Genomic DNA, 22,040 nt, shown 5'->3' with positions numbered 1-22,040 from the left:
ACATCTCTGTGTGACCCCCCCGGACACTTGGGTCCCCCCTGGACACCTGGACCTTGCCCTGGACACGGGGGAGGTGGAAGGACACGGAGGGGATGGTGGGATGGGGGGGAACGTGGGTGGAGGAGGGTTTGGGGGGGGACGTGGTGGGATTTGGGGAACGTGGGTGGAGGAGGGTTGGGGGGGGACATGGTGGGATGGGGGGGGACATGGATGGAGGAGGGTTTGGGGGGGATGTGGTGGGATGGGGGGAAGGTGGATAGAGGAGGGGTTGGGGGGATGTGGTGGGATGGGGGGAATGTGGTGGGATGTGGGAACGTGGATGGAGGAGGGTTGGGGGGGGACGTGGTGGGATGGGGGGAACAGGGATGGAGGAGGGGTTGGGGGGGACGTGGTGGGATGGGGGGAACGTGGGTGGAGGAGGGTTGGGGGGGAACGTGGTGGGATGGGGGGAATGAGGGGTGGAGGGGTTGGGGGGGATGTGGTGGGATGTGGGGAATGTGGTGGGATGTGGGAACGTGGGTGGAGGAGGGATTGGGGGGACGTGGTGGGATGGGGGGGGACATGGATGGAGGAGGGGTTGGGGGGACGTGGTGGGATGGGGGGGACATGGATGGAGGAGGGGTTGGGGGGGACGTGGTGGGATGGGGGGAATGTGGTGGGATGGGGGGAAGGTGGATAGAGGAGGGGTTGGGGGGGGATGTGGTGGGATGGGGGGAACAGGGATGGAGGAGGGGGTTGGGGGGGATGTGGTGGGATTTGGGGAACGTGGTGGGATGTGGGAATGTGGGTGGAGGAGGGTTTGGGGGGGGACGTGGTGGGATGTGGGGGACATATGGAATGGATGGAGGGAGGGGTTGGGGGGATGTGGTGGGATGTGGGGAAGGTGGGTGGAGGAGGGTTGGGGGGACGTGGTGGGATTTGGGGAACGTGGGTGGAGGAGGGGTTTGGGGGGGACATGGTGGGATGGGGGGGGGACATGGATGGAGGAGGGTTTGGGGGGGATGTGGTGGGATGGAGGGAATGTGGTGGGATGGGGGGAACGTGGATGGAGGAGGGTTGGGGGGACGTGGTGGGATGTGGGGAACGTGGATGGAGGAGGGTTGGGGGGGATGTGGTGGGATGGGGGGAACAGGGATGGAGGAGGGGTTGGGGGGACGTGGTGGGATGGGGGGAATGTGGTGGGATGGGGGGAATGTGGATGGAGGAGGGGTTGGGGGGATGTGGTGGGATGGGGGGAAGGTGGATGGAGGAGGGTTGGGGGGGGGGACGTGGTGGGATGGGGGGAACGTGGTGGGATGTGGGAACGTGGATGGAGGAGGGATTGGGGGGACGTGGTGGGATGGGGGGGAACGTGGTGGGATGGGGGGAACGTGGGTGGAGGAGGGGTTTGGGGGGGATGTGGTGGGATGGGGGGGGAAATGGATGGAGGAGGGTTTGGGGGGGATGTGGTGGGATGGGGGGGAAGGTGGATAGAGGAGGGGTTGGGGGGATGTGGTGGGATGGGGGGAATGTGGTGGGATGGGGGGAACGTGGATGGAGGAGGGTTGGGGGGACGTGGTGGGATGGGGGGAACAGGGATGGAGGAGGGGTTGGGGGGATGTGGTGGGATGGGGGGAACGTGGTGGGATGTGGGAATGTGGGTGGAGGAGGGGTGGGGGGGACATGGTGGGATGGGGGGGAACGTGGGTGGAGGAGGGTTGGGGGGATGTGGTGGGATGGGGGGAATGTGGTGGGATGTGGGAACGTGGGTGGAGGAGGGATTGGGGGGACGTGGTGGGATGTGGGGAAGGTGGATGGAGGAGGGGGTGGGGGGATGTGGTGGGATGGGGGGAACGTGGATGGAGGAGGGGTTGGGGGGGATGTGGTGGGATGGGGGGATGGAGAAGATGGAGGGATGGGAATATGTGGAAAACATGGAGGGACGTGGGAGAGGTGGGAGGATGGAGGGACAGAGGGACAGAGGGACGGAGGGACAGAGGGATAGAGGGGTAGAGAGAGGGAGGGGCAGAGGGATGGTGGGATGGAGGGACAGAGAGGCAGAGGGACGTTGGGATGGTGGGATGGTGGGATGGAGGGGAAGAGGGATGGAAGGACGGAGGGACTTTGGGATGGTGGGATGATGGGGCAGAGGGATGGTGGGATGGTGAGACAGAGGGACAGACGGACAGGGGGATGTTGGGATGGAGGGGCAGAGGGATGGTGGGGCAGAGGGACGGAGGGACAGAGGGACAGAGGAATGGAGGGATGGAGGGAAAGAGGGATGAGGGGCAGAGGGATGGAGGGACGGAGGGACAGAGGGATGGTGGGACAGAGGGATGTTGGAATGGAGGGACAGAAGGACGGAGGGGCAGAGGGATGTTGGGATGGTGGGGCAGAGGGACGGAGGGGCAGAGGGATATTGGGATGGTGGGACAGAGGGATGTTGGGATGGTGGGACAGGGGGATGGAAGGACAGAGGGATAGTGGGATGGTGGGACAGAGGGATGTTGGGATGGTGGGACAGGGGGATGGAGGGACAGAGGGATGTTGGGATGTTGGGATGGAGGGACAGAAGGACAGAGGGGCAGAGGGATTTTGGGACAGAGGGATGGAGGGACAGAGGGATGTTGGGATGGTGGGACAGAAGGACAGAGGGGCAGAGGGATTTTGGGACAGAGGGATTTTGGGACAGAGGGATTTTGGGACAGAGGGACGGAGGGACAGAGGGATTTTGGGACAGAGGGACTTTGGGACAGAGGGATGTTGAGCTGGTGGGACACAGAGGACATGGATCCTCGCAGAGCACGGGGCTGGGGGGCAGCCCTGGCACTTCCAGGGCTCGATGGGCACCTCTTGTTTCTCTCGGGGTTTATCTTCCCTTTTTATTTCCGAAGGTGACGACGACGATGACGACGACGATCACTGTTATCATCATTATCACATCATTATCCTGCTTTAGTCGTTTATCGACCTGGTCTTGTCCCAACCCGCACGTTTTATTCCTGGCACCCGGCACAGCACCCGCAGGACGCCGGGCACAGCACCGGGCACAGCATCGGGCACAGGACCGGGCACAGCACCCAGGACACCCGGCACAGCACCGGGCACAGCACCGGGCACAGCACCGGGCACAGGACCTGGCACAGCACCGGGCACAGCACCGGGCACAGCACCGGGCACAGGACCCAGGACACTGGGCACAGCACCCGCAGGACACCGGGCACAGGACCGGGCACAGGACCGGGCACAGGACCTGGCACAGCACCCAGGACATCGGGCACAGCACCCGCAGGACACCGGGCACAGCACCGGGCACAGGACCGGGCACAGCACCGGGCACAGGACCTGGCACAGCACCCAGGACACCCGGCACAGCACCGGGCACAGCACCGGGCACAGCACCCAGGACACCGGGCACAGCACCGGGCACAGCACCCAGGACATCGGGCACAGCACCCGCAGGACACCGGGCACAGCACCGGGCACAGGACCGGGCACAGCACCGGGCACAGGACCTGGCACAGCACCGGGCACAGCACCGGGCACAGCACCCGCAGGACACCGGGCACAGCACCGGGCACAGGACCTGGCACAGCACCCAGGACACCCGGCACGGTCCTTGACGGACCCCGGCACGACCCCCCCGTCTCCTCCCTGCTCCTCCAGGGACCCCTCCCCTCCCCAGCCCCGGTGCCCCCGCGGTGCCCCCGCGCCAATCCCTCGCATCACCCCCCGGCCGCCGTGCCGGGAGGGGTCCTGGCACCCCTGAAAGACCCCCCTGAACCTCCGGGACCCCCCCGAATCCCCCCTGGAAACCCCCAAATCAGCCCTGCCGGGACAGCACCGGCAGCGAGGGCGGGACTGGGGGGTCCGCGGGGGTCCCGAGTGCCACCCCCGGCGCTGAGCCCGCGCTCCGAGCCCCGGCCGCCCCAGTCCGTCCCAGTCCGCCCCAGTCCGCCCCAGTCCGCCCAGTTTGGGGTCTTGGCCGCGCTGGTGCGGGGAGGTCACGGCGCGGAGTTTTTCCTTTCGCTTTCGGGGGCGCTTTTCCTTTCGGTTCTGGAGCGGAAAACGGAGTCGGGACCCAGCACCGGGGTCACCTGGGGGTAAAGGGGCCCCCGGGGGGGTCGGGCAGTGTCCCCTCCTGTTGTCCCCTTCTGTGTCCCCTCTGTCCCCTCCTGTGTCCCCTCCTGTGTCCCCTCCTGTGTCCCCTCCTGTGTCCCCTCTGTCCTCTCCTGTGTCCCCTTCTGTGTCCCCTCCTGTGTCACCTTCTGTGTCCCCTCCTGTGTCCCCTCTGTCCCCTCCTGTGTCCCCTCCTGTGTCCCCTTCTGTGTCCCCTGTGTCCCCTCCTGTGTCCCCTCCTGTGTCACCTTCTGTGTCCCCTCCTGTGTCCCCTTCTGTGTCCCCTCTGTCCCCTCCTGTGTCACCTTCTGTGTCCCCTTCTGTGTCCCCTCCTGTGTCCCCTCTGTCCCCTTCTGTGTCCCCTTCTGTGTCCCCTTCTGTGTCCCCTCCTGTGTCCCCTTCTGTGTCCCCTCTGTCCCCTCCTGTGTCACCTTCTGTGTCCCCTTCTGTGTCCCCTTCTCTGTCCCCTCTGTCCCCTCCTGTGTCCCCTTCTGTGTCCCCTCTGTCCCCTTCTGTGTCCCCTCTGTCCCCTTCTGTGTCCCCTTCTGTGTCCCCTCTGTCCCCTTCTGTGTCCCCTCCTGTGTCCCCTTCTGTGTCCCCTTCTGTGTCCCCTTCTGTGTCACCTTCTGTGTCCCCTCTGTCCCCTCCTGTGTCCCCTCCATGGGGGTTTGGGGGTGCGGGGGGACACACGGACACCCTCCCCCTCCCCCCCGTGGGGTCACTCGGTCCGGCGGCAGGAAAAGGAAGGGGAAAGGGAAGAGGAAGGGGAAGTGTCTGGGGACAAATCCCCAGAGGGAAACTCTTGGTCGTGTCCCCCCGTGTCACATTTTGTCCCCCCGTGTCACATTTTGTCCCCCCGTGTCCCCCCGGTGTCACATTTTGTCCCCCCGTGTCCCCCCGTGTCACATTTTGTCCCCCCGTGTCCCCCCGTGGGGGTCCCGCGGGGGGGGGAAGAGACACCTGGGCAGGTGAGGAGGGGGTGTGGCCACCCAGAGGGGGGGTGGTGTCAGTCCCGCGGGTGCCACCGCGGTGCCAGAGGTGCCACCGTCACCGTGACCCCCCCCGTGACCGGGACACCCCGGACACCCCTCCCCGTGGCTCGTGCGGGGGTCACCTGGGGGTTACCTGAGGGAGGGGTCACCCGGGGGTCACCTGACCCGGCAGAACCGGTCGAGTGGCACCTCCGGGCGAGGCGCGGTGGCAGCTCCGCGGTCACCAACCCCCGTGTGCCGCAGGGACAAACCCACCCCCCCACGGCCCCTCGTGTCCCGGGGGTCCGCGCCCCGCGGGGGTGGCAGCGGGGCCACGCAGGGTGGCAGGAATGCGACCGGACCTGGCACGGCCGCCCTAATGAACGTCCCCGCGGCCGGCGGATGTTTTGTCACCTGCGGAGCTCCCGCGGCGACAATGACGGGCCCGGGGCCAGCGGTGGCCCCCGGCAGCCCCCGGGCGCGGGGGGACAGCGGGGACGCCGCGGAGGTGGAGGTGGCACCAGCGATGGCCCCCGGCGCTGGAGGGTGCGGAGGTGAGGGGGGAGTGGCCGGGACGTGGCGGTGGCACCGGCAGGGAAGTGGCACAGGCAGGGAAATGGCACCGGCAGGGAAGTGGCACCGGCAGGGAAGTGGCACCGGCAGGGAAGTGGCACCGGTGGCAGGTGGCACCGGCAGGGAAGTGGCACCGGTGGCAGGTGGCACCGGCAGGGAAGTGGCACCGGCAGGGAAATGACACCGGCAGGGAAATGACACCGGCAGGGAAGTGGCACCGGTGGCAGGTGGCACCGGCAGGGAAATGGCACCGGTGGCAGGTGGCACCGGCAGGGAAGTGGCACCGGCAGGGAAGTGGCACCGGCAGGGAAGTGGCACTGGTGGCAGGTGGCACCGGTGGGGAAATGGCACCGGCAGGGAAGTGGCACTGGTGGCAGGTGGCACCGGTGGGGAAATGGCACCGGTGGCAGGGAAATGGCACCGGCAGGGAAGTGGCACCGCTGGCAGGTGGCACTGGCAGGGAAGTGGCACCGGTGGCAGGTGGCAATGGCAGGGAAGTGGCACTGGCAGGGAAGTGGCACCGGTAGGGAAGTGGCACCGGCAGGGAAGTGGCACCAGCAGGGAAGTGGCACTGGCAGGAACTCGGATGGGCTTCTAACTGGGACAGGCTCAGAACCAGGACGGGCTCGGAGCTGGCACAGGCGGCTCTGGCACTGCCCAGCCCTCAGAGCACTGGGGCACGGTGCCCACTCGCCCCCCCGGCCACCAAAGCCACCTCAGAGGCTGTGGCAGTGGCAGCGGTGGTGGTGGCACAGGCAGGGAACTGGCACAGGCAGAAAACCGGCACGGGCAGGGAACCGGGATGGGCTCGGAGCCAGGACGGGCTCGGAGCTGGCACAGGCGGCTCTGGCACTGCCCAACCCTCGGGGCACCAGGGCACGGTGCCACTCGCCCCCCCGGCCACCGAAGCCACCTCAAAGGCCACAGCGGGGAGGGCTCGGCTGCCCCACCCGGGCAAACACAACCCCCGGGGCCCCGCGGGGAAGAACCGGTTCTAGATGCCGGGGCTCTGGCTCTGTGCCCTTCCCGGGGGCTGGCACCGCGGGGACAATGCCAGTGCCAGTGCCAGCACCGCGGGGACAATGCCAGTGCCACTGCCAGCACCGTGGGGACAATGCCAGTGCCACTGCCAGCACCGCGGGGACAACGCCCGTGTCACCACATCAGGACAACCTGAGACCCTGGCACTGCCCCCTCGGGGTGGGCACCGGGGGACAGGGACACAGGGACACAGGGACAGTCCCCCCCTCACATTCCCGCTCCCGTGACACGAATTCCCTGCCCGTGGCCGGAGGTGGTGGCAGGAGGTGCCACGCCCGGGCTGAGTCACCCGTGGCACGCGCCAGCCCCGCCACCCGCGGGGACAAGGGACGAGCCGGGAGCAGGGGGGGAACCCCCGGGGGTCCTGCCTGGGACCCGCAGGGTGGGAGCAGGGGGGACCCCCAGGGGTGACTCGTTTTCCCCAGTGGCCCCAGTGTTCCCAGTGCCCCCAGCATTCCCAGTGACTCCAGCACCTCCAATACCCCCAGTGTCCCCAGGGACCCCCACGTCCCGTTGTCCCCAGTAATCCCAGTGTCCCATTGTCCCCAGTAATCCCAGTGTCCCGTTGTCCCCAGTAATCCCAGTGTCCCATTGTCCCCAGTAATCCCAGTGTCCCGCTGTCCCCAGTGATCCCAGTGTCCCGTTGTCCCCAGTGATCCCAGTGTCCCACTGTCCCCAGTGATCCCAGTGTCCCCTTGTCCCCAGTGATCCCAGTGTCCCGCTGTCCCCAGTAATCCCAGTGTCCCCTTGTCCCCAGTGACCCCAGTGTCCCGCTGTCCCCAGTAATCCCAGTGCTCTCAGAACCCCCTGCACTCCCAGTGCATCCAGTGACCCCAGTGTCCCGTTGTCCCCAGTAATCCCAGTGTCCCATTGTCCCCAGTAATCCCAGTGTCCCATTGTCCCCAGTAATCCCAGTGCTCTCAGAACCCCCTGTACTCCCAGTGCACCCAGTGACCCCAGTGTCCCGCTGTCCCCAGTAATCCCAGTGTCCCGTTGTCCCCAGTAATCCCAGTGTCCCACTGTCCCCAGTAATCCCAGTGTCCCGCTGTCCCCAATAATCCCAGTGCTCTCAGAACCCTCTGTACTCCCAGTGCACCCAGTGACCCCAGTGTCCCATTGTCCCCAGTAATCCCAGTGTCCCGTTCTCCCCAGTAATCCCAGTGTCCCATTGTCCCCAGTAATCCCAGTGTCCCATTGTCCCCAGTGATCCCAGTGTCCCGCTGTCCCCAGTGATCCCAGTGTCCCGCTGTCCCCAGTAATCCCAGTGTCCCGCTGTCCCCAGTAATCCCAGCGTCCCGTTGTCCCCAGTAATCCCAGTGTCCTGTTGTCCCCAGTGATCCCAGTGTCCCGTTGTCCCAGTAATCCCAGTGTCCCGTTGTCCCAGTAATCCCAGTGTCCCACTGTCCCCAGTAATCCCAGTGCTCTCAGAACACCCTGTACTCCCAGTGCACCCAGTGACCCCAGTGTCCCACTGTCCCCAGTGACCCCAGTGTCCCATTGTCCCCAGTAATCCCAGTGTCCCATTGTCCCCCGTAATCCCAGTGTCCCGTTGTCCCAGTAATCCCAGTGCTCTCAGAACCCCCTGCACTCCCAGTGCACCCAGTGACCCCAGTTTCCCGCTGTCCCCAGTAATCCCAGTGTCCCGTTCTCCCCAGTAATCCCAGTGTCCCGCTGTCCCCAGTAATCCCAGTGTCCCGCTGTCCCCAGTAATCCCAGTGTCCCGCTGTCCCCAGTAATCCCAGTGCTCTCAGAACCCCCCGTACCCCCAGTGACCCCAGTGCACCCCATGACCCCAGTGACCCCAGTGTCTGGCACCACCTCATGCTGGGAGTCAGGCAGGACCTGGGAAGGATCCAGGAAGGATCTGGGAAGGATCCAGGAAGGATCCAGGAAGGATCCAGGCAGGAGTCAGGCAGGATCCGGGAAGGATCCAGGCAGGAGTCAGGCAGGAGTCAGGCAGGAGTCAGGCAGGAGTCAGGCAGGATCCAGGAAGAATCCAGGCAGGAGTCAGGCAGAAGTCAGGCAGGAGTCAGGCAGGATCCGGGAAGGATCCAGGAAGGATCCAGGCAGGAGTCAGGAAGGAGTCAGCTGCCCAGGTGAGGTGTCACTGACCACGTGTGGTGTCCGGCCCTGGTGTGGCCACAGGGCTTGGAGGTGTCAGGAACCTGTCGGGCCAGGTCAGCCGGTCACGGCCTCCCGGGACTCACCTGGGCAGGATCCGAGCTGGGACTCACCTGGGCAGGATCTGAGCTGGGACTCACCTGGGCAGGATCCGAGCCAGGACTCACCTGGGCAGGATCTGGGACTCACCTGGGCAGGGGCAGGAGCTGGGATTCACCCAGACAGGGTCGGGGCCAGGACTCACCTGGGCAGGATCCGAGCTGGGACTCACCTGGACAGGGTAAGGGGCTGGGATTCACCTGGACAGGGTCGGGGCTGGGACTCACCTGGACTGGGGCAGGAGCTGGGATTCACCTGGACAGGGTTGGGGCTGGGACTCACCTGGACAGGGTTGGGGCTCAGGGACTCACCTGGGCAGGATCCGGGCCGGGACTCACCCAGACAGGGGCAGGTGCTGGGATTCACCTGGACAGGGTAAGGGGCCGGGACTCACCTGGGCAGGGTTGGGGCCAGGACTCACCTGGACAGGGTCGGGGCCGGGACTCACCTGGGCAGGATCCGGGCTGGGACTCACCTGGGCAGGGGCAGGAACTGGGATTCACCTGGACAGGGTTGGGGCCAGGACTCACCTGGGCAGGGGCAGGAGCTGGGATTCACCTGGGCAGGATCCGGGCCAGAACTCACCTGGATGGGGTCGGGGCCGGGACTCCCCCGGGCAGGGTCGGGGCCGGGACTCCCCGGGCAGGCTCAGCCCCCAGACTCCCCTGGCCGGGCTCGGGGGCTCGGCTGTGTGCAGGGTCCCGGTGACAGAAGCCCCTGACCCCCCCCCCGAGCCGGGTGACAGGTGAGTGGGCGGCTGCGGGGGGGTCCCGGGACGAGGGTGAGGAAGAAAAGGACCAGCAGACGCCATCGGGGTCCCAGCTCGGGCTGTACCCACCACAGGCGACCTTGGGGGTCCCGGGGGGACCCTGCAGGGACAGGGCGGGGGGACCCCCATGCCAGCCCCGTCACCCCCCCCCCCCCCGAGCCCAGGGACAGGGGCCGAGCCCGGGGACGGTCCCGGGGCCGCGGGGGACGGTCCCGGCCAAGGGACATTCCCACGGTGGCCTCTGGGACGCGGGGGAGGGGCGGCTCCCGGCCGTAGGAATTTCCCACGGTGGCCGGGATGGGGCGAGGGGGTCCCGCTCCGGCCACGTGAGTTTCCCGCGGGGACTGGGACGTGGGGGTGGCCACCAGCATGTTGGGGGGGGGGGTCCCACTCCTGGCCACGGGAAGTTCCTGCGGTGGCCGAGATGTGCCGGGGGGGGGGTGGGGGGGGGTCCCACTCCCGGCCCTGGGGCGTCCCCACAGCGACGGGACGCGGCAGACAGACAGATCCCACTCCCCCCCACCCCCTCACCGGGGTCTCTCTCCCACAGGTTGCCCCAACTGCACCGGCGCCTCTGACCCGGGTTGTGGCCCCACCATCGACGCCCCGATGCCGTGGCCGCCCCCCCCGCGGCTGCCGGAGTCCCCCTTCCCCAGCCGGGCGCTGGCCGCGCTGGCCGCGGTGGCCGGGGGGCTGCTGGCCCCCAGTTGGTGGGCGCTGGACCGGCTGCTGGCCCTGCGCCCCACCACGGCGCAGGAGGCGCGGTGGCGGCACACCCGGGGCGGGCGGTTTTGGGGGGTGGGCGCGCGGGTGCTGGCGGGGCTGGCGCTGGTGCCGGCGCTGGTGCTGTCGCTGCCCCTGGGCGCGCTGGGGCTGCTGCTGTGGCTCCCGGCCCAGGCCGCCCGCCGGCCCCTGGTGCTCCAGCACGCGGCCGGCACCGCGCCCGCGCCGCCCTGGGACCCGCGGAGCCGCCGCTCCTTCACCTTCCTCAGCGCCAACCTGTGCCTGCTGCCCAGCGGCCTGGCCCGCTTCAGCAACCTGGGCAGCACGCGGCGACGTGCCCGGGGCATCGCCCGGCTCCTCGCGCCCGGGGCGCCCACGGAACCTTCCGGAGACCGTGACGGGCTGCTGGGGCCGCGGCACGGGGAGGAGAGAGGCTACGGGGGCACGCTCGGCACGCCGTGGCCGCGGCACGGGCCCGGGACCGAGGCGGTGCCGGTGGAGGATCCGGTGATGGTGGCCCATCCAGCGTTGGGGCTGGAGGTGCCGGAGGGCAATCCGTCACCCGTGGCCAATCCGGTGCCGATGACCAACGCGATGCCATGGATGGAGATGTCGGTGGCCAACCCGTCACCGATGGCCAACCCATCATCAATGACCAACCCATCACCGATGGCCAACCCATCACCAATGGCCAATCCATCACTGGCGGACGACTCGATGCCAACACTGGTGGTGCCGCTGTCCAGCCCAACACCGGGACCTGCCCCGCCCGCGGCGTCCACCCCGGTCCCGGGGACGCCGATGTCGTCCCCGGCGCCGTCGGTGCTCTCGGACCACATCCCTCCGGACACGGACTTCGTGTGCCTGCAGGAGGTGTTCGACGGCGCCGCGGCCGCGCTCCTGCGCCGGCGCCTGGGCCGCCGGTTCCCCTTCGTGCTGTGGGGGGTGGGCCCGGGGGGGCTGCGGCGGCGGCGGCTGCGGGTGCTGGGCAGCGGGCTCGTCCTGGGCAGCCGCTTCCCGCTGCTGGCCGCCCGCTTCCACCCCTTCCCCAACGCCGCCCGCGAGGACGCGCTGGCCAACAAGGGGCTGCTGGTGGCCCAGGTGAGGGGGGGGATCTGGGGGGGGTGAGGGGCGGTGACGGGGACCTGCTGAGGTGACCACAGGCCGTGTCCCCCCCCCAGGTGCTGTTGGGGTCGGCGCGGGGTCGGCGCCTCGTGGGGTTCATCGGCTGCACCCACCTGCAGGCACCGGCGTGTGAGTGGGGACGGGGGGGGACATCGGGGCAGGGGGGGCCTGGGGGGACACCGTGGGTGTGTCCTCGTGTCCCTGTGCCCCCTGTTCTTGTGTCCATGTGTCCCTGTGTCTGTGTGTCCGTCCCACCGTGTCCACGTGCTGGCGTGTCCATGTCCCCGTGTCCACCTGTTCGTGTGTCTGTGTGTCCATGTGTCCCTGTGTCCGTGTGTCCATCCCACCGTGTCCATGTGCCGGTGTGTCCATGTCCCCGTGTCCATCTGTTCGTGTGTCTGTGTGTCCGTGCACCCACGTGTCCGTGTCCCCCTGTGTCCCTGTGTCCGTGTGTCCATCCCACCATGTCCATGTGTCGGTGTGTCCATGTCCCCATGTCCACCTGTTCGTGTGTCTGTGTGTCCATGCACCCACCTGTCCATGTCCTCCTGTGTCCCTGTGTCTGTGTGTCCATCCCACCATGTCCCCTTGTCCACCTGTTCACGTGTCTGTGTGTCCATGCACCCACGTGTCCGTGTCCCCCTGTGTCCCTGTGTCCGTGTGTCCATCCCACCATGTCCCCATGTCCACCTATTCACATGTCTGTGTGTCCGTGCACCCACGTGTCCGTGTCCCCCTGTGTCCCTCTGTCCGTGTCTGTGTGTCCATCCCACCATGTCCACGTGTCGGTGTGTCCATGTCCCTGTGTCCACCTGTTCACCTGTCTGTGTGTCCGTGCACCCACGTGTCTGTGTCCCCCTGTGTCCGTGTGTCCATCCCACCACGTCCCCTTGTCCACCTGTTCACCTGTCTGTGTGTCCACGCACCCACGTGTCCGTGTCCCCCTGTGTCCATGTGTCCGTGTGTCCATCCCACCATGTCCATGTGCCGGTCTGTCCATGTCCCTGTGTCCACCTGTTCACATGTCTGTGTGTCCAAGCACCCACATGTCCGTGTGTCCATCCGTGTCCGTCCGTCCCCCCATCCGTGTCCCCGTGTCCCTGCCCCAGGTGACGCCACCGTCCGTGACCTGCAGCTGACCCTGCTGCTCCGCTGGCTCCGGGAGTTCCGGCAGGAGCAGGAGCAGCGCGGGGACCTCGTGGCCTTCGACGTCCTCTGCGGGGACCTCAACTTCGACAACTGCTCCCGGGGTGGGGGGACAGGGGGGGGGACTGGGGTGGGGGACACGGGGGGGGAAATGGGGAGGGGGACACAGTGGGGACATGGATGGGGGGCATGGAGGGGACTGAGGGGGACATGGGGACATGGAGGGACACAGGGGGGCATGTGGGGGATGTGGGGGAGATGGGGGACGTGTAGGGACACGGGGGGACACGAGGGGGATGTGGGGGAGATGGGGGACATGGAGGGGACTGAGGGGGACATGGGGACATGTAGGGACACAGGGGGACACGGGGGGGATGTGGGGGAGATGGGGGGCAGAGGAGACTGAGGGGGACATGGGGACATGGAGGGACACGGGGGGACACGGGGGGGATGTGGGGGAGATGGGGGGCATGGAGGGGACTGAGGGGGACATGGGGACATGGAGGGACAGAGGGGGGACACGGGGGGGATGTGGGGGAGATGGGGGACATGGAGGGACATGGGGACATGTAGGGACATGGGGGGACACGGGGGGATGTGGGGGAGATGGGGGACATGGAGGAGACTGAGGGGGACATGGGGACATGTAGGGACACAGGGGGGACACGGGGGGGGATGTGGGGGAGATGGGGGACATGGGGACATGTAGGGACATGTAGGGACACGGGGGGGACACAGGGGGGGATGTGGGGGAGATGGGGGGCAGAGGGGACATGAGTGAGGGACACAGGGGGACATGGAGGGACATGGGGGGGACGTGGTAGGATAGAGGGGGACATCAGGGGGACATGGGGGGACACAGTGGGAACATGAGGGAATGTGAAGGGACATGGTGGGGGATACAGGGGGGACATGGAATGGGACATGGGGGGACACAGGGGCCACTCGGGGACATGAGGGGGCACAGGGGGACACAGAGGGGGATATGGAGGGATATGGAGGCACACGGGGAGGACACGAGGGGGTTCTGGGGACACGGGGGAACACGGGGAGGACACGGGGGAACATGGGGGGACATGAGGGAGTTATGGAGGGGCACAGCGGGGGGGGGGGATGTTGGGGACATGGAGGGACATGGGGGGACACCCGGGGTCCGGGGGGGTGACAGCAGAGCCGTGTCCCCGGGCAGGTGACGCACTGAACCAGCAGCACCGGCTCTTCCAGGAGTACCAGGACCCCTGTCGCCGGGGGCCGGGCCAGGACCAGCCCTGGGCCATAGGTGAGACCCCCGGGGACCCCACTCTCACCCCTCCCCCGGGGACCCCACTGTCACCACCACAGGGACCCCCACTGTCACCCCTCCCCAGCGACCCCACTGCCACCCCCCAGGGACACCACTGTCACCCCCCCCGGGGACCCCACTGTCACCCTCTGGGGACCTCACTGTCACCCCTCCGGGGATCTCACTGTCACCCCTCCGGGGATCCCACTGTCACTCCTCCCAGGGATCCCACTGTTAGCCCCCCGGGGACCCCACTGTCACCTCCCCGGGGACCCCACTGTCACCCCCCCGGGGACCCCACTGTCACCTCCCCAGGGACCCCACTGTCACCCCCCCAAGGACCCCACTGTCACCCCCCGGGGACCCCACTGTCACCCCCCCGGGGACCCCACTGTCACCCCCCGGGGACCCCACTGTCACCTCCCCGGGGACCCCACTGTCACCTCCCAGGGACCCCACTGTCACCCCCCCAGGGACCCCACTGTCACCCCCCTGGGGACCCCACTGTCACCCCCCCCGATGACCCCACTGTCACCCCCCGGGGATCCCACTGTCACCCTCTGGGGACCCCACTGTCACCCCCACGGGGACCCCACTGTCACCCCCCCCGATGACCCCACTGTCACCCCCCGGGGATCCCACTGTCACCCTCTGGGGACCCCATTCCCATCCCCCCGGGGATCCCACTGTCACCCCCCCAGACATCCCACTGTCACCCCCCGGGGACCCCACTTTCACCCCCCGGCGACCCCACTTTCACCCCCCGGCGACCCCACTGTCACCCCCCCGGGGACCCCACTGTCACCTCCCCAGGGACCCACTGTCACCCCCCCAAGGACCCCACTGTCACCCTCTGGGGACCCCACTGTCACCCCCCCCCGGCAACCCCACTGTCACCCCCCCGGGGACCCCACTGTCACCCCCTGGGGACCCCACTGTCACCTCCCCGGCGACCCCACTGTCACCCCCCCGAAGACCCCACTGTCACCCCCCTGGGACCCCACTGTCACCCCCCCGGGGACCCCACTGTCACCCCCAAGGGGCCCCCACTGTCACCCCCCTGGGGACCCCACTCTCACCCCCCCGGGGACCCCACTGTCACCCCCCCAAGGACCCCACTGTCACCCCCCCGGCGACCCCACTGTCACCCCCCCGAGGACCCCACTGTCACCCCCCCGGCGACCCCACTGTCACCCCCCCCGGGGCTGCACTGTCACCCCCCGGGGACCCCACTGTCACCCCCCTGGGGACCCCACTGTCACCCCCCCGGGGCTGCACTGTCACCCCCCGGGGACCCCACTGTCACCCCCCTGGGGACCCCACTCTCACCCCCCCAGGGGACCCCACTGTCACCCCCCCCAGGGACCCCACTGTCACCCCTCTGGGGACCCCACTGTCACCCCCCCGGGACCCCACTCTCACCCCCCCGGGGTCCTCCCTGTCCCCGTCCCGGGGTCCCCGCTGTCCCCCCTGCCCCGTGTCCCCTCCTGGGGGCTGTGGTCGTGTCTGGGGTCCTGCTCATGTCCCTCGTGTCCCCCCTCTGTGTGTCCCCCCCCCAAAGGGACGTTGCTCAACTACCTCAAGATCTACGAGGAGCCCGTGTCCACCCCCGAGAAGATGAAGAGGTGACGGGCTGGGGACAGCGGGGACACGGGGGGGACACGGGGGGACACGGGGGGGACATGGGTGGGACATGGGGGGGACACGGAGGGGACATGGGGGGGACATGGAGGGGACACGGAGGGGACATGGGGGGGACACGGAGGGGACATGGGGTGGACATGGAGGGGACATGGGGGGGACATGGGGGGGACGTGGGGGGGACATGGGGGGGACATGGGGGGGGACACAGAGGGGACATGGGGGGGACACGGAGGGGACATGGGGGGGACACGGAGGGGAATACACGGGGACACAGGGGTGGGGGGACATGGGGGGGACATGGGGGGGACAGGGAGGGGACATGGGGACATGGGGGGGGGACAGGGAGGGGACATGGGGACATGGGGGGGACACGGAGGGGAATACAGGGGGACACAGGGGTGGGGGACACGGAGGGGACATGCGGTGGGGAGGGGGGCGCTTCAGCCGAGTCACCGGCCTGGAGAGGGGATGACGGGGGGGGGGTGGCCCTCTGTCCCTGTGGTGTCACCGTGTGTCACCGTGTGCCACCGTGTCCCCTCCACCGCCACGGCCCAACCACCATGTTCCTGTGCCTGCACCCCCCCCGTGTCCCGCTGTCCCCGCGCTCCCGTGACACCCTGTCCCTGTGCCACCACACCCGTGTCCCCACGCCACGCTGTGCCCATGTCACCACGTCCCTGTGCCCCTCTGTGCCTGTCCCACCATTTCCCTGTGTCACCACGTCCCTGTGCCCACGTCCCCCTGTCACCACGTCCCTGTGCCCCTGTGTCCGTGTCCCACCACATCCCGCTGTCACCCCATCCCTGTGCCCTTGTGTCTGTGTCCCACTGTGTCCCTGTGACCACATCCCCCTGTCCCTGTGCCCCTGTCCCTGTGTCCCACCGTGTCCCCCTGTCACCACATCTCCGTGCCTGTGTCCGTGTCCCACTGTGTCCCTGTCACCCCATCCCTGTGCCCCTGTCCCTGTGTCCCACCGTGTCCCCCTGTCACCACGTCCCCGTGCCCGTGTCCCTGTCCCACCATGTCCCCCTGTCACCCCATCCCTGTGCCCCCGTGTCCCTGTCCCACCATGTCCCCTTGTCACCACATCCCTGTGTCCCTGTGCCCATGTCCCACCACATCCCCCTGACACCACGTCCCTGTGCCCGTGTCCCACTGTGTCCCTGTCACCCCATCCCTGTGCCTGTGTCCCACCATGTCCCCCTGTCACCATGTCCCCGTGCCCCTGTCCCACCACGTCCCCCATCCCCCTGTCCCCGTGCCCCTGCGTCCACGTCCCACCACGTCCCCATGTCACCACACCCCTGTGCCCGTGTCTGTGTCCCACCGTGTCCCCCTGTCACCACATCCCTGTGCCCGTGTCTGTGTCCCACCGTGTCCCCCTGTCACCACATCCCCCTGCCATCGCCTCTCTGCGCCACCACATCCCGGTGCCACCCCATCCGTGTCACCCCGGTGCCACCCCGTGCCCTCACAGCGTGTGCCCTGCCCCACCGGTGTCACCCCAGTGCCACCCCGTGCCCTCACAGCGTATCCCCTGCCCCACCGGTGTCACTCCGGTGCCACCCCGTGCTCTCACACCGTGTCCCCTGCCCTATTGACGTCACCCCGGTGCCACCCCGTGCCCTCACAGTGTGTCCCCGGTGCCACCCCGTGTCCTCGCAGCGTGTCCCCTGCTCCATCCGTGTCACCCCGGTGCCACCCCGTGCCCTCGCAGCGTGTCCCCAGTGCCACCCTGTGCCCTCACGGCATGTCCCCTGCCCCACCGGTGTCACCCCGGTGCCACCCCGTGCCCTCACACTGTGTCCCCTGCCCCACCGGCGTCACCCCGGTGCCACCCCGGTGCCACCCCGTGCCCTCACAGTGTGTCCCTGGTGCCACCCCGTGCCCTCACAGCGTGTCCCCTGCCCCACCGATGTCACCCTGGTGCCACCCCGTGCCCTCACAGTGTGTCCCCGGTGCCACCCCGTGCCCTCACAGCGTGTCCCCTGCCCCACCGATGTCACCCCGGTGCCACCCCGTGCCCTCACAGCGTGTCCCCAGTGCCACCCCGTGCCCTCACAGCGTGTCCCCGGTGCCATCCCGTGCCCTCACAGCGTATCCCCTGCCCCACCGGTGTCACTCCAGTGCCACCCCGTGCCCTCACAGCGTGTCCCCTGCTCCATCCGTGTCACCCCGGTGCCACCCCGTGCCCTCGCAGCGTGTCCCCAGTGCCACCCCGCGCCCTCACGGCATGTCCCCTGCTCCACCGGCGTCACCCCGGTGCCACCCCCGTGCCCTCACAGCGTGTCCCCGGTGCCACCCCGTGCCCTCACGGCGTGTCCCCTGCCCCACCGGTGCCACCCCTGCCCCACCCCGTGCCCTCACACCGTGTCCCCTGCTCCACCGGTGCCACCCCAGTGCCACCCCGTGCCCTCACAGCGTGTCCCCGGTGCCACCCCGTGCCCTCACAGCGTGTCCCCTGCTCCACCGGTGTCACCCCGTGCCCTCACAGCATGTGCCCTGCCCCACTGGCATCACCCCGGTGCCACCCCGTGCCCTCACACCGTGTCCCCTGCCCCACCGGTGTCACCCTGGTGCCACCCCGTGCCCTCACCCCGTGCCCCCTGCCCCACCGGTGCCACCCCTGCCCCACCCCGTGCCCTCACAGCGTGTCCCCTGCTCCACCGCTGTCACCCCGGTGCCACCCCGTACCCTCACAGCGTGTCCCCCAGTGCCACCCCGTGCCCTCACGGCGTGTCCCCTGCCCCACCGGTGTCACCCCAGTGCCACCCCGTGTCCCCTGCCCCCCCGGTGCCACCAGTATCACCCCAGTGCCACCCCGTGCCCTCACACCGTGTCCCCGGTGTCACCCCGGTGCCACCCCTGCCCCACTCCGTGCCCTCACAGCGTGTCCCCTGCTCCACCGGTGTCACCCCGGTGCCACCCCGTGCCCTCACCCCGTGTCCCCGGTGCCACCCCGGTGCCACCCCGGTGCCACCCCGTGCCCTCACCCCGTGCCCCCCGCCCGCAGGACGCTGTCCCACCCCTGGGGCCGGCAGCAGTTCCTGGCCGGGCCCATCCTGTGTGACGGGCACCCCGACCCCGCGGCCCCCCGGCCCTGGCAGGGCCGGCGCGTGGATTACGTGCTGCACCGCGGGCACCCGCCGCTGCCCACCGTGAGTGACCCCTGTTCCCCCCATGACCCCTGACCCCTGCCCTGACCCTGACCCCTGCCCTGACCCCGCTGTCCCCGCAGGAGGTCACCGGGGTCTCGGTCATCACCCAACTGGCCACGAGCTCCGACCACCTGCCCGTGGCTCTGCGGCTCCGGGTGGGACCCGCCGGGCCCTGAGCCTGGCACCGGCACCGGGGAAGGGTCGGTCCCCGTATTGACCCAGTATTGATCCGGTATTGACCCGATATTGGCCTGGTATTGGCCCAGCATCGATCCGGGATCAGTCCGGCATTGATCCGGCATCAGTCCGGCAGGAGCCCACCCCTGACCCGGCATCAGCCTGGGATTGATCCGGAGTCAGTCTGGGATCAACCCGGCATCGATCCATCGATCCATCGATCCATCGATCCATCGATCCATCAATCCTCGACCCAGCATTGATCCGGTATCAGTCCGGCAGGAGCCCACCCCTGACCCGGCATCAGCCTGGGATTGATCCGGAGTTGTCAGTCTGGGATCAACCCGGCATCGATCCAGCCTTGACCCGGTATTGATCCGGTATCAGTCCAGTATGGATCCGGCAGGGAATCAGAATTGGTTCAGTATTGGCTCAGTATTGGTCTGGCATTGATCCGGTATCAGTCCGGCAGGAGCCCCCCTGACCCGGCATCAGCCTGGGATTGATCCGGAGTCAATCTGGATCAACCCGGCATCGATCCAGCATGGATCCAGTATCAGTCCAGTATGGATCCGGCAGGGAATCAGAATTGGTTCAGTATCGGCTCAGTATTGGTCTGGCATTGATCCGGTATCAGCCTGGCATCAGTCTGGCATCAACCCCACATTGATCTGATATTGCTGAGGCATCGATCCGATATTGCTGAGGCATTGATCCGATATTGATGAGGCATCGATCTGATATTGCTGAGGCATTGATCCAGCCTCAGTCCCGCATCGCTCTGCCATCAGCTCAGAATTGGTCCGGTATCAACCCGGCAGCAGCCTGGCATTGATCCGGCATCAGCCTGGCATTGATCCAGCAGCAGCCTGGCATTGATCCAGCAGCAGCCTGGTATTGATCCAGCAGCAGCCTGGCATTGATCCAGTAGCAGCCTGGCATTGATCCGGCAGCAGCCTGGCATTGATCCAGCATCAGCCTGGTATTGATCCAGCAGCAGCCTGGTATTGATCCAGCAGCAGCCTGGCATTGATCCGGCATCGATCCACCATCGATTCAGCGTCAATCCGGCTCCACTCCAGCATCGATCCCACATCAATCTGACATCGATCGGGCATCGATCCAGCCCCAGATCACCATCATCCAGCATCATTCCAGCATGGACACAGCTCCAGACCAGCATCATTCCAGCACGGATCCAACATGGATCCAGCTCCAGACCAGCATCATTCCAGCACGGATCCAGCATGGATCCAGCTCCAGACCAGCATCATTCCAGCACGGATCCAGCATCATTCCAGCATCATTCCAGCATGGACACAGCTCCAGACCAGCATCATTCCAGCACGGATCCAACATGGATCCAGCTCCAGACCAGTATCATTCCAGTACGGATCCAGCATCACTCCAGCATGGATCCAGCCCCAGACCAGCATCATTCCAGTATGGATCCAGCATGGATCCAGCTCCAGACCAGCATCATTCCAGTATGGATCCAGCCCCAGACCAGCATCATTCCAGCACGGATCCAGCATGGAACCAGCATCATTCCAGCATGGATCCAGCATCATTCCAGCATGGATCCAACATGAAACCAGCATCATTCCAGTACGGATCCAACCCCAGACCAGCATCGATCCAGCATTGATCCAGCACGAAACCAGCACTGATCCAACCCCAGACCAGCATCATTCCAGTATGGATCCAACATGGATCCAGCTCTAGACCAGCATCATTCCAGTATGGATCCAGCATGAAACCAGTATCATTCCAGCATGGATCCAGCCCCAGACCAGCATCATTCCAGTATGGATCCAGCATGAAACCAGCACTGATCCAGCTCCAGATCAGCATCGATCCAGCATTGATCAGGCATCAGTCCCGGCCTCAGCCTGGCATTGATCCGGCCCCAGCCGGGCATTGATCCGGTATCGATCCGGTATCGATCCGGCCCCAGCCGGGCATTGATCCGGTATCGATCTGGTATCGATCCGGCCCCAGCCGGGCATTGATCCGGTATCGATCCGGTATCGATCCGGCCCCAGCCGGGCACTGCTCTGGCATCGATCCGGTATCGATCCGGCCCCAGCCTGGCATCGATCCGGTATCGATCTGGTATTGATCCGGCCCCAGCCTGGCATTGATCCGGTCTCGTTCCGTTGTCGGGGATTAAACGGGGTTTGTCCGAATCGGCTCTGGGTGAGTCTGTCCTGAAACGGAGCCCCTGGAATTGATCCGGGCATTGATCCGGGATCGATCGGGTATCGGCTCGGGATCAGTCCAGCATTGATCTGGGATCGATCGGGTATCGGCTCAGGATCAATCCAGCATTGATCCAGCATTGATCTGGTATCAGCTCATCAATCCAGCATTGATCTGGTATCGGCTCAAGATCAGTCCAGCATTGATCCGGGATCGATCGGTATCGGCTCAGTATCAATCCAGCATTGATCCGCCATTGATCTGGTATCAGCTCATCAATCCAGCATTGATCCAGCATTGATCTGGTATCGGCTCAGTATCAGTCCAGCATTGATCTGGTATTGGCTCAGGATCAATCCAGCATTGATCCGGGATTGATCTGGTATTGGCTCAGGATCAATCCAGCATTGATCCAGGATTGATCTGGTATCGGCTCAGTCCAGTATTTATCCCACATCAATCCAGTATCACACCAGTATTGATCTGGCATCAGTCCAGTATTGATCCGGCATCGGTCCGGCATCAGTTCAGTATCGATCTGGCACGAAAGGAGCAGTTGTCAGGAATTGATCCAGCATAAGCCCAGTATTGATCTGGTATTGGTCCAGTATCGGCCCAGCATTGACCCGGTATCAGTTCAGCATCGATCCGGTATCAGTCTGGTATTGATCCAGCATTGATCCATCATCAGTCTGGCAGAGACCCAGCATCGATCCCGGGTCAATCCAGCACTGATCCAACACCAAACAGCATTGATCTGGCATTTATCTGGCATTGATCTGGCATTGATCCGGTATTGATCTGGCATTGATCCGGCACTGACCTGGCATTGATCCAGCACTGACCTGCCATTGATCCAGCATTGATCCAGCACTGATCTGGCATTGATCCAGCACTGACCTGGCATTGAT

The 22,040-nt window shown here is 66.6% G+C and overlaps 1 protein-coding gene across 1 annotated transcript; it reads left to right on the top strand.

The window, feature by feature from the left end:
- Positions 1-5,448: 5,448 nt before the first annotated feature.
- Positions 5,449-21,304, top strand: LOC135408379 (sphingomyelin phosphodiesterase 5-like). Its single transcript, XM_064643558.1, has 8 exons — positions 5,449-5,623; positions 10,223-11,496; positions 11,577-11,649; positions 12,630-12,770; positions 13,856-13,945; positions 15,510-15,573; positions 18,606-18,750; positions 18,831-21,304. Exons 1-8 carry the CDS (start codon positions 5,449-5,451, stop codon positions 18,924-18,926), a joined length of 2,058 nt encoding a protein of 685 aa, XP_064499628.1. The 3' UTR covers positions 18,927-21,304.
- The last annotated feature ends 736 nt before the right edge of the window (positions 21,305-22,040 follow it).

Source organism: Pseudopipra pipra, unplaced genomic scaffold (genome assembly GCF_036250125.1).
Source record: "Pseudopipra pipra isolate bDixPip1 unplaced genomic scaffold, bDixPip1.hap1 HAP1_SCAFFOLD_392, whole genome shotgun sequence".
NCBI classification, from domain to species: domain Eukaryota; kingdom Metazoa; phylum Chordata; class Aves; order Passeriformes; family Pipridae; genus Pseudopipra; species Pseudopipra pipra.
This window is presented reverse-complemented; position numbering and strand designations above follow the sequence as displayed.

Bases quoted from the DNA above. Each gene is read 5' to 3' on its own strand.
- LOC135408379 (XM_064643558.1), top strand. From the start codon at position 5,449: ATGAACGTCCCCGCGGCCGGCGGATGTTTTGTCACCTGCGGAGCTCCC. The intron at 11,497-11,576 runs GTGAGGGGGGGG...TCCCCCCCCCAG, and splicing joins AGGGGCTGCTGGTGGCCCAG to GTGCTGTTGGGGTCGGCGCG. The intron at 15,574-18,605 runs GTGACGGGCTGG...CCCCGCCCGCAG, and splicing joins ACCCCCGAGAAGATGAAGAG to GACGCTGTCCCACCCCTGGG.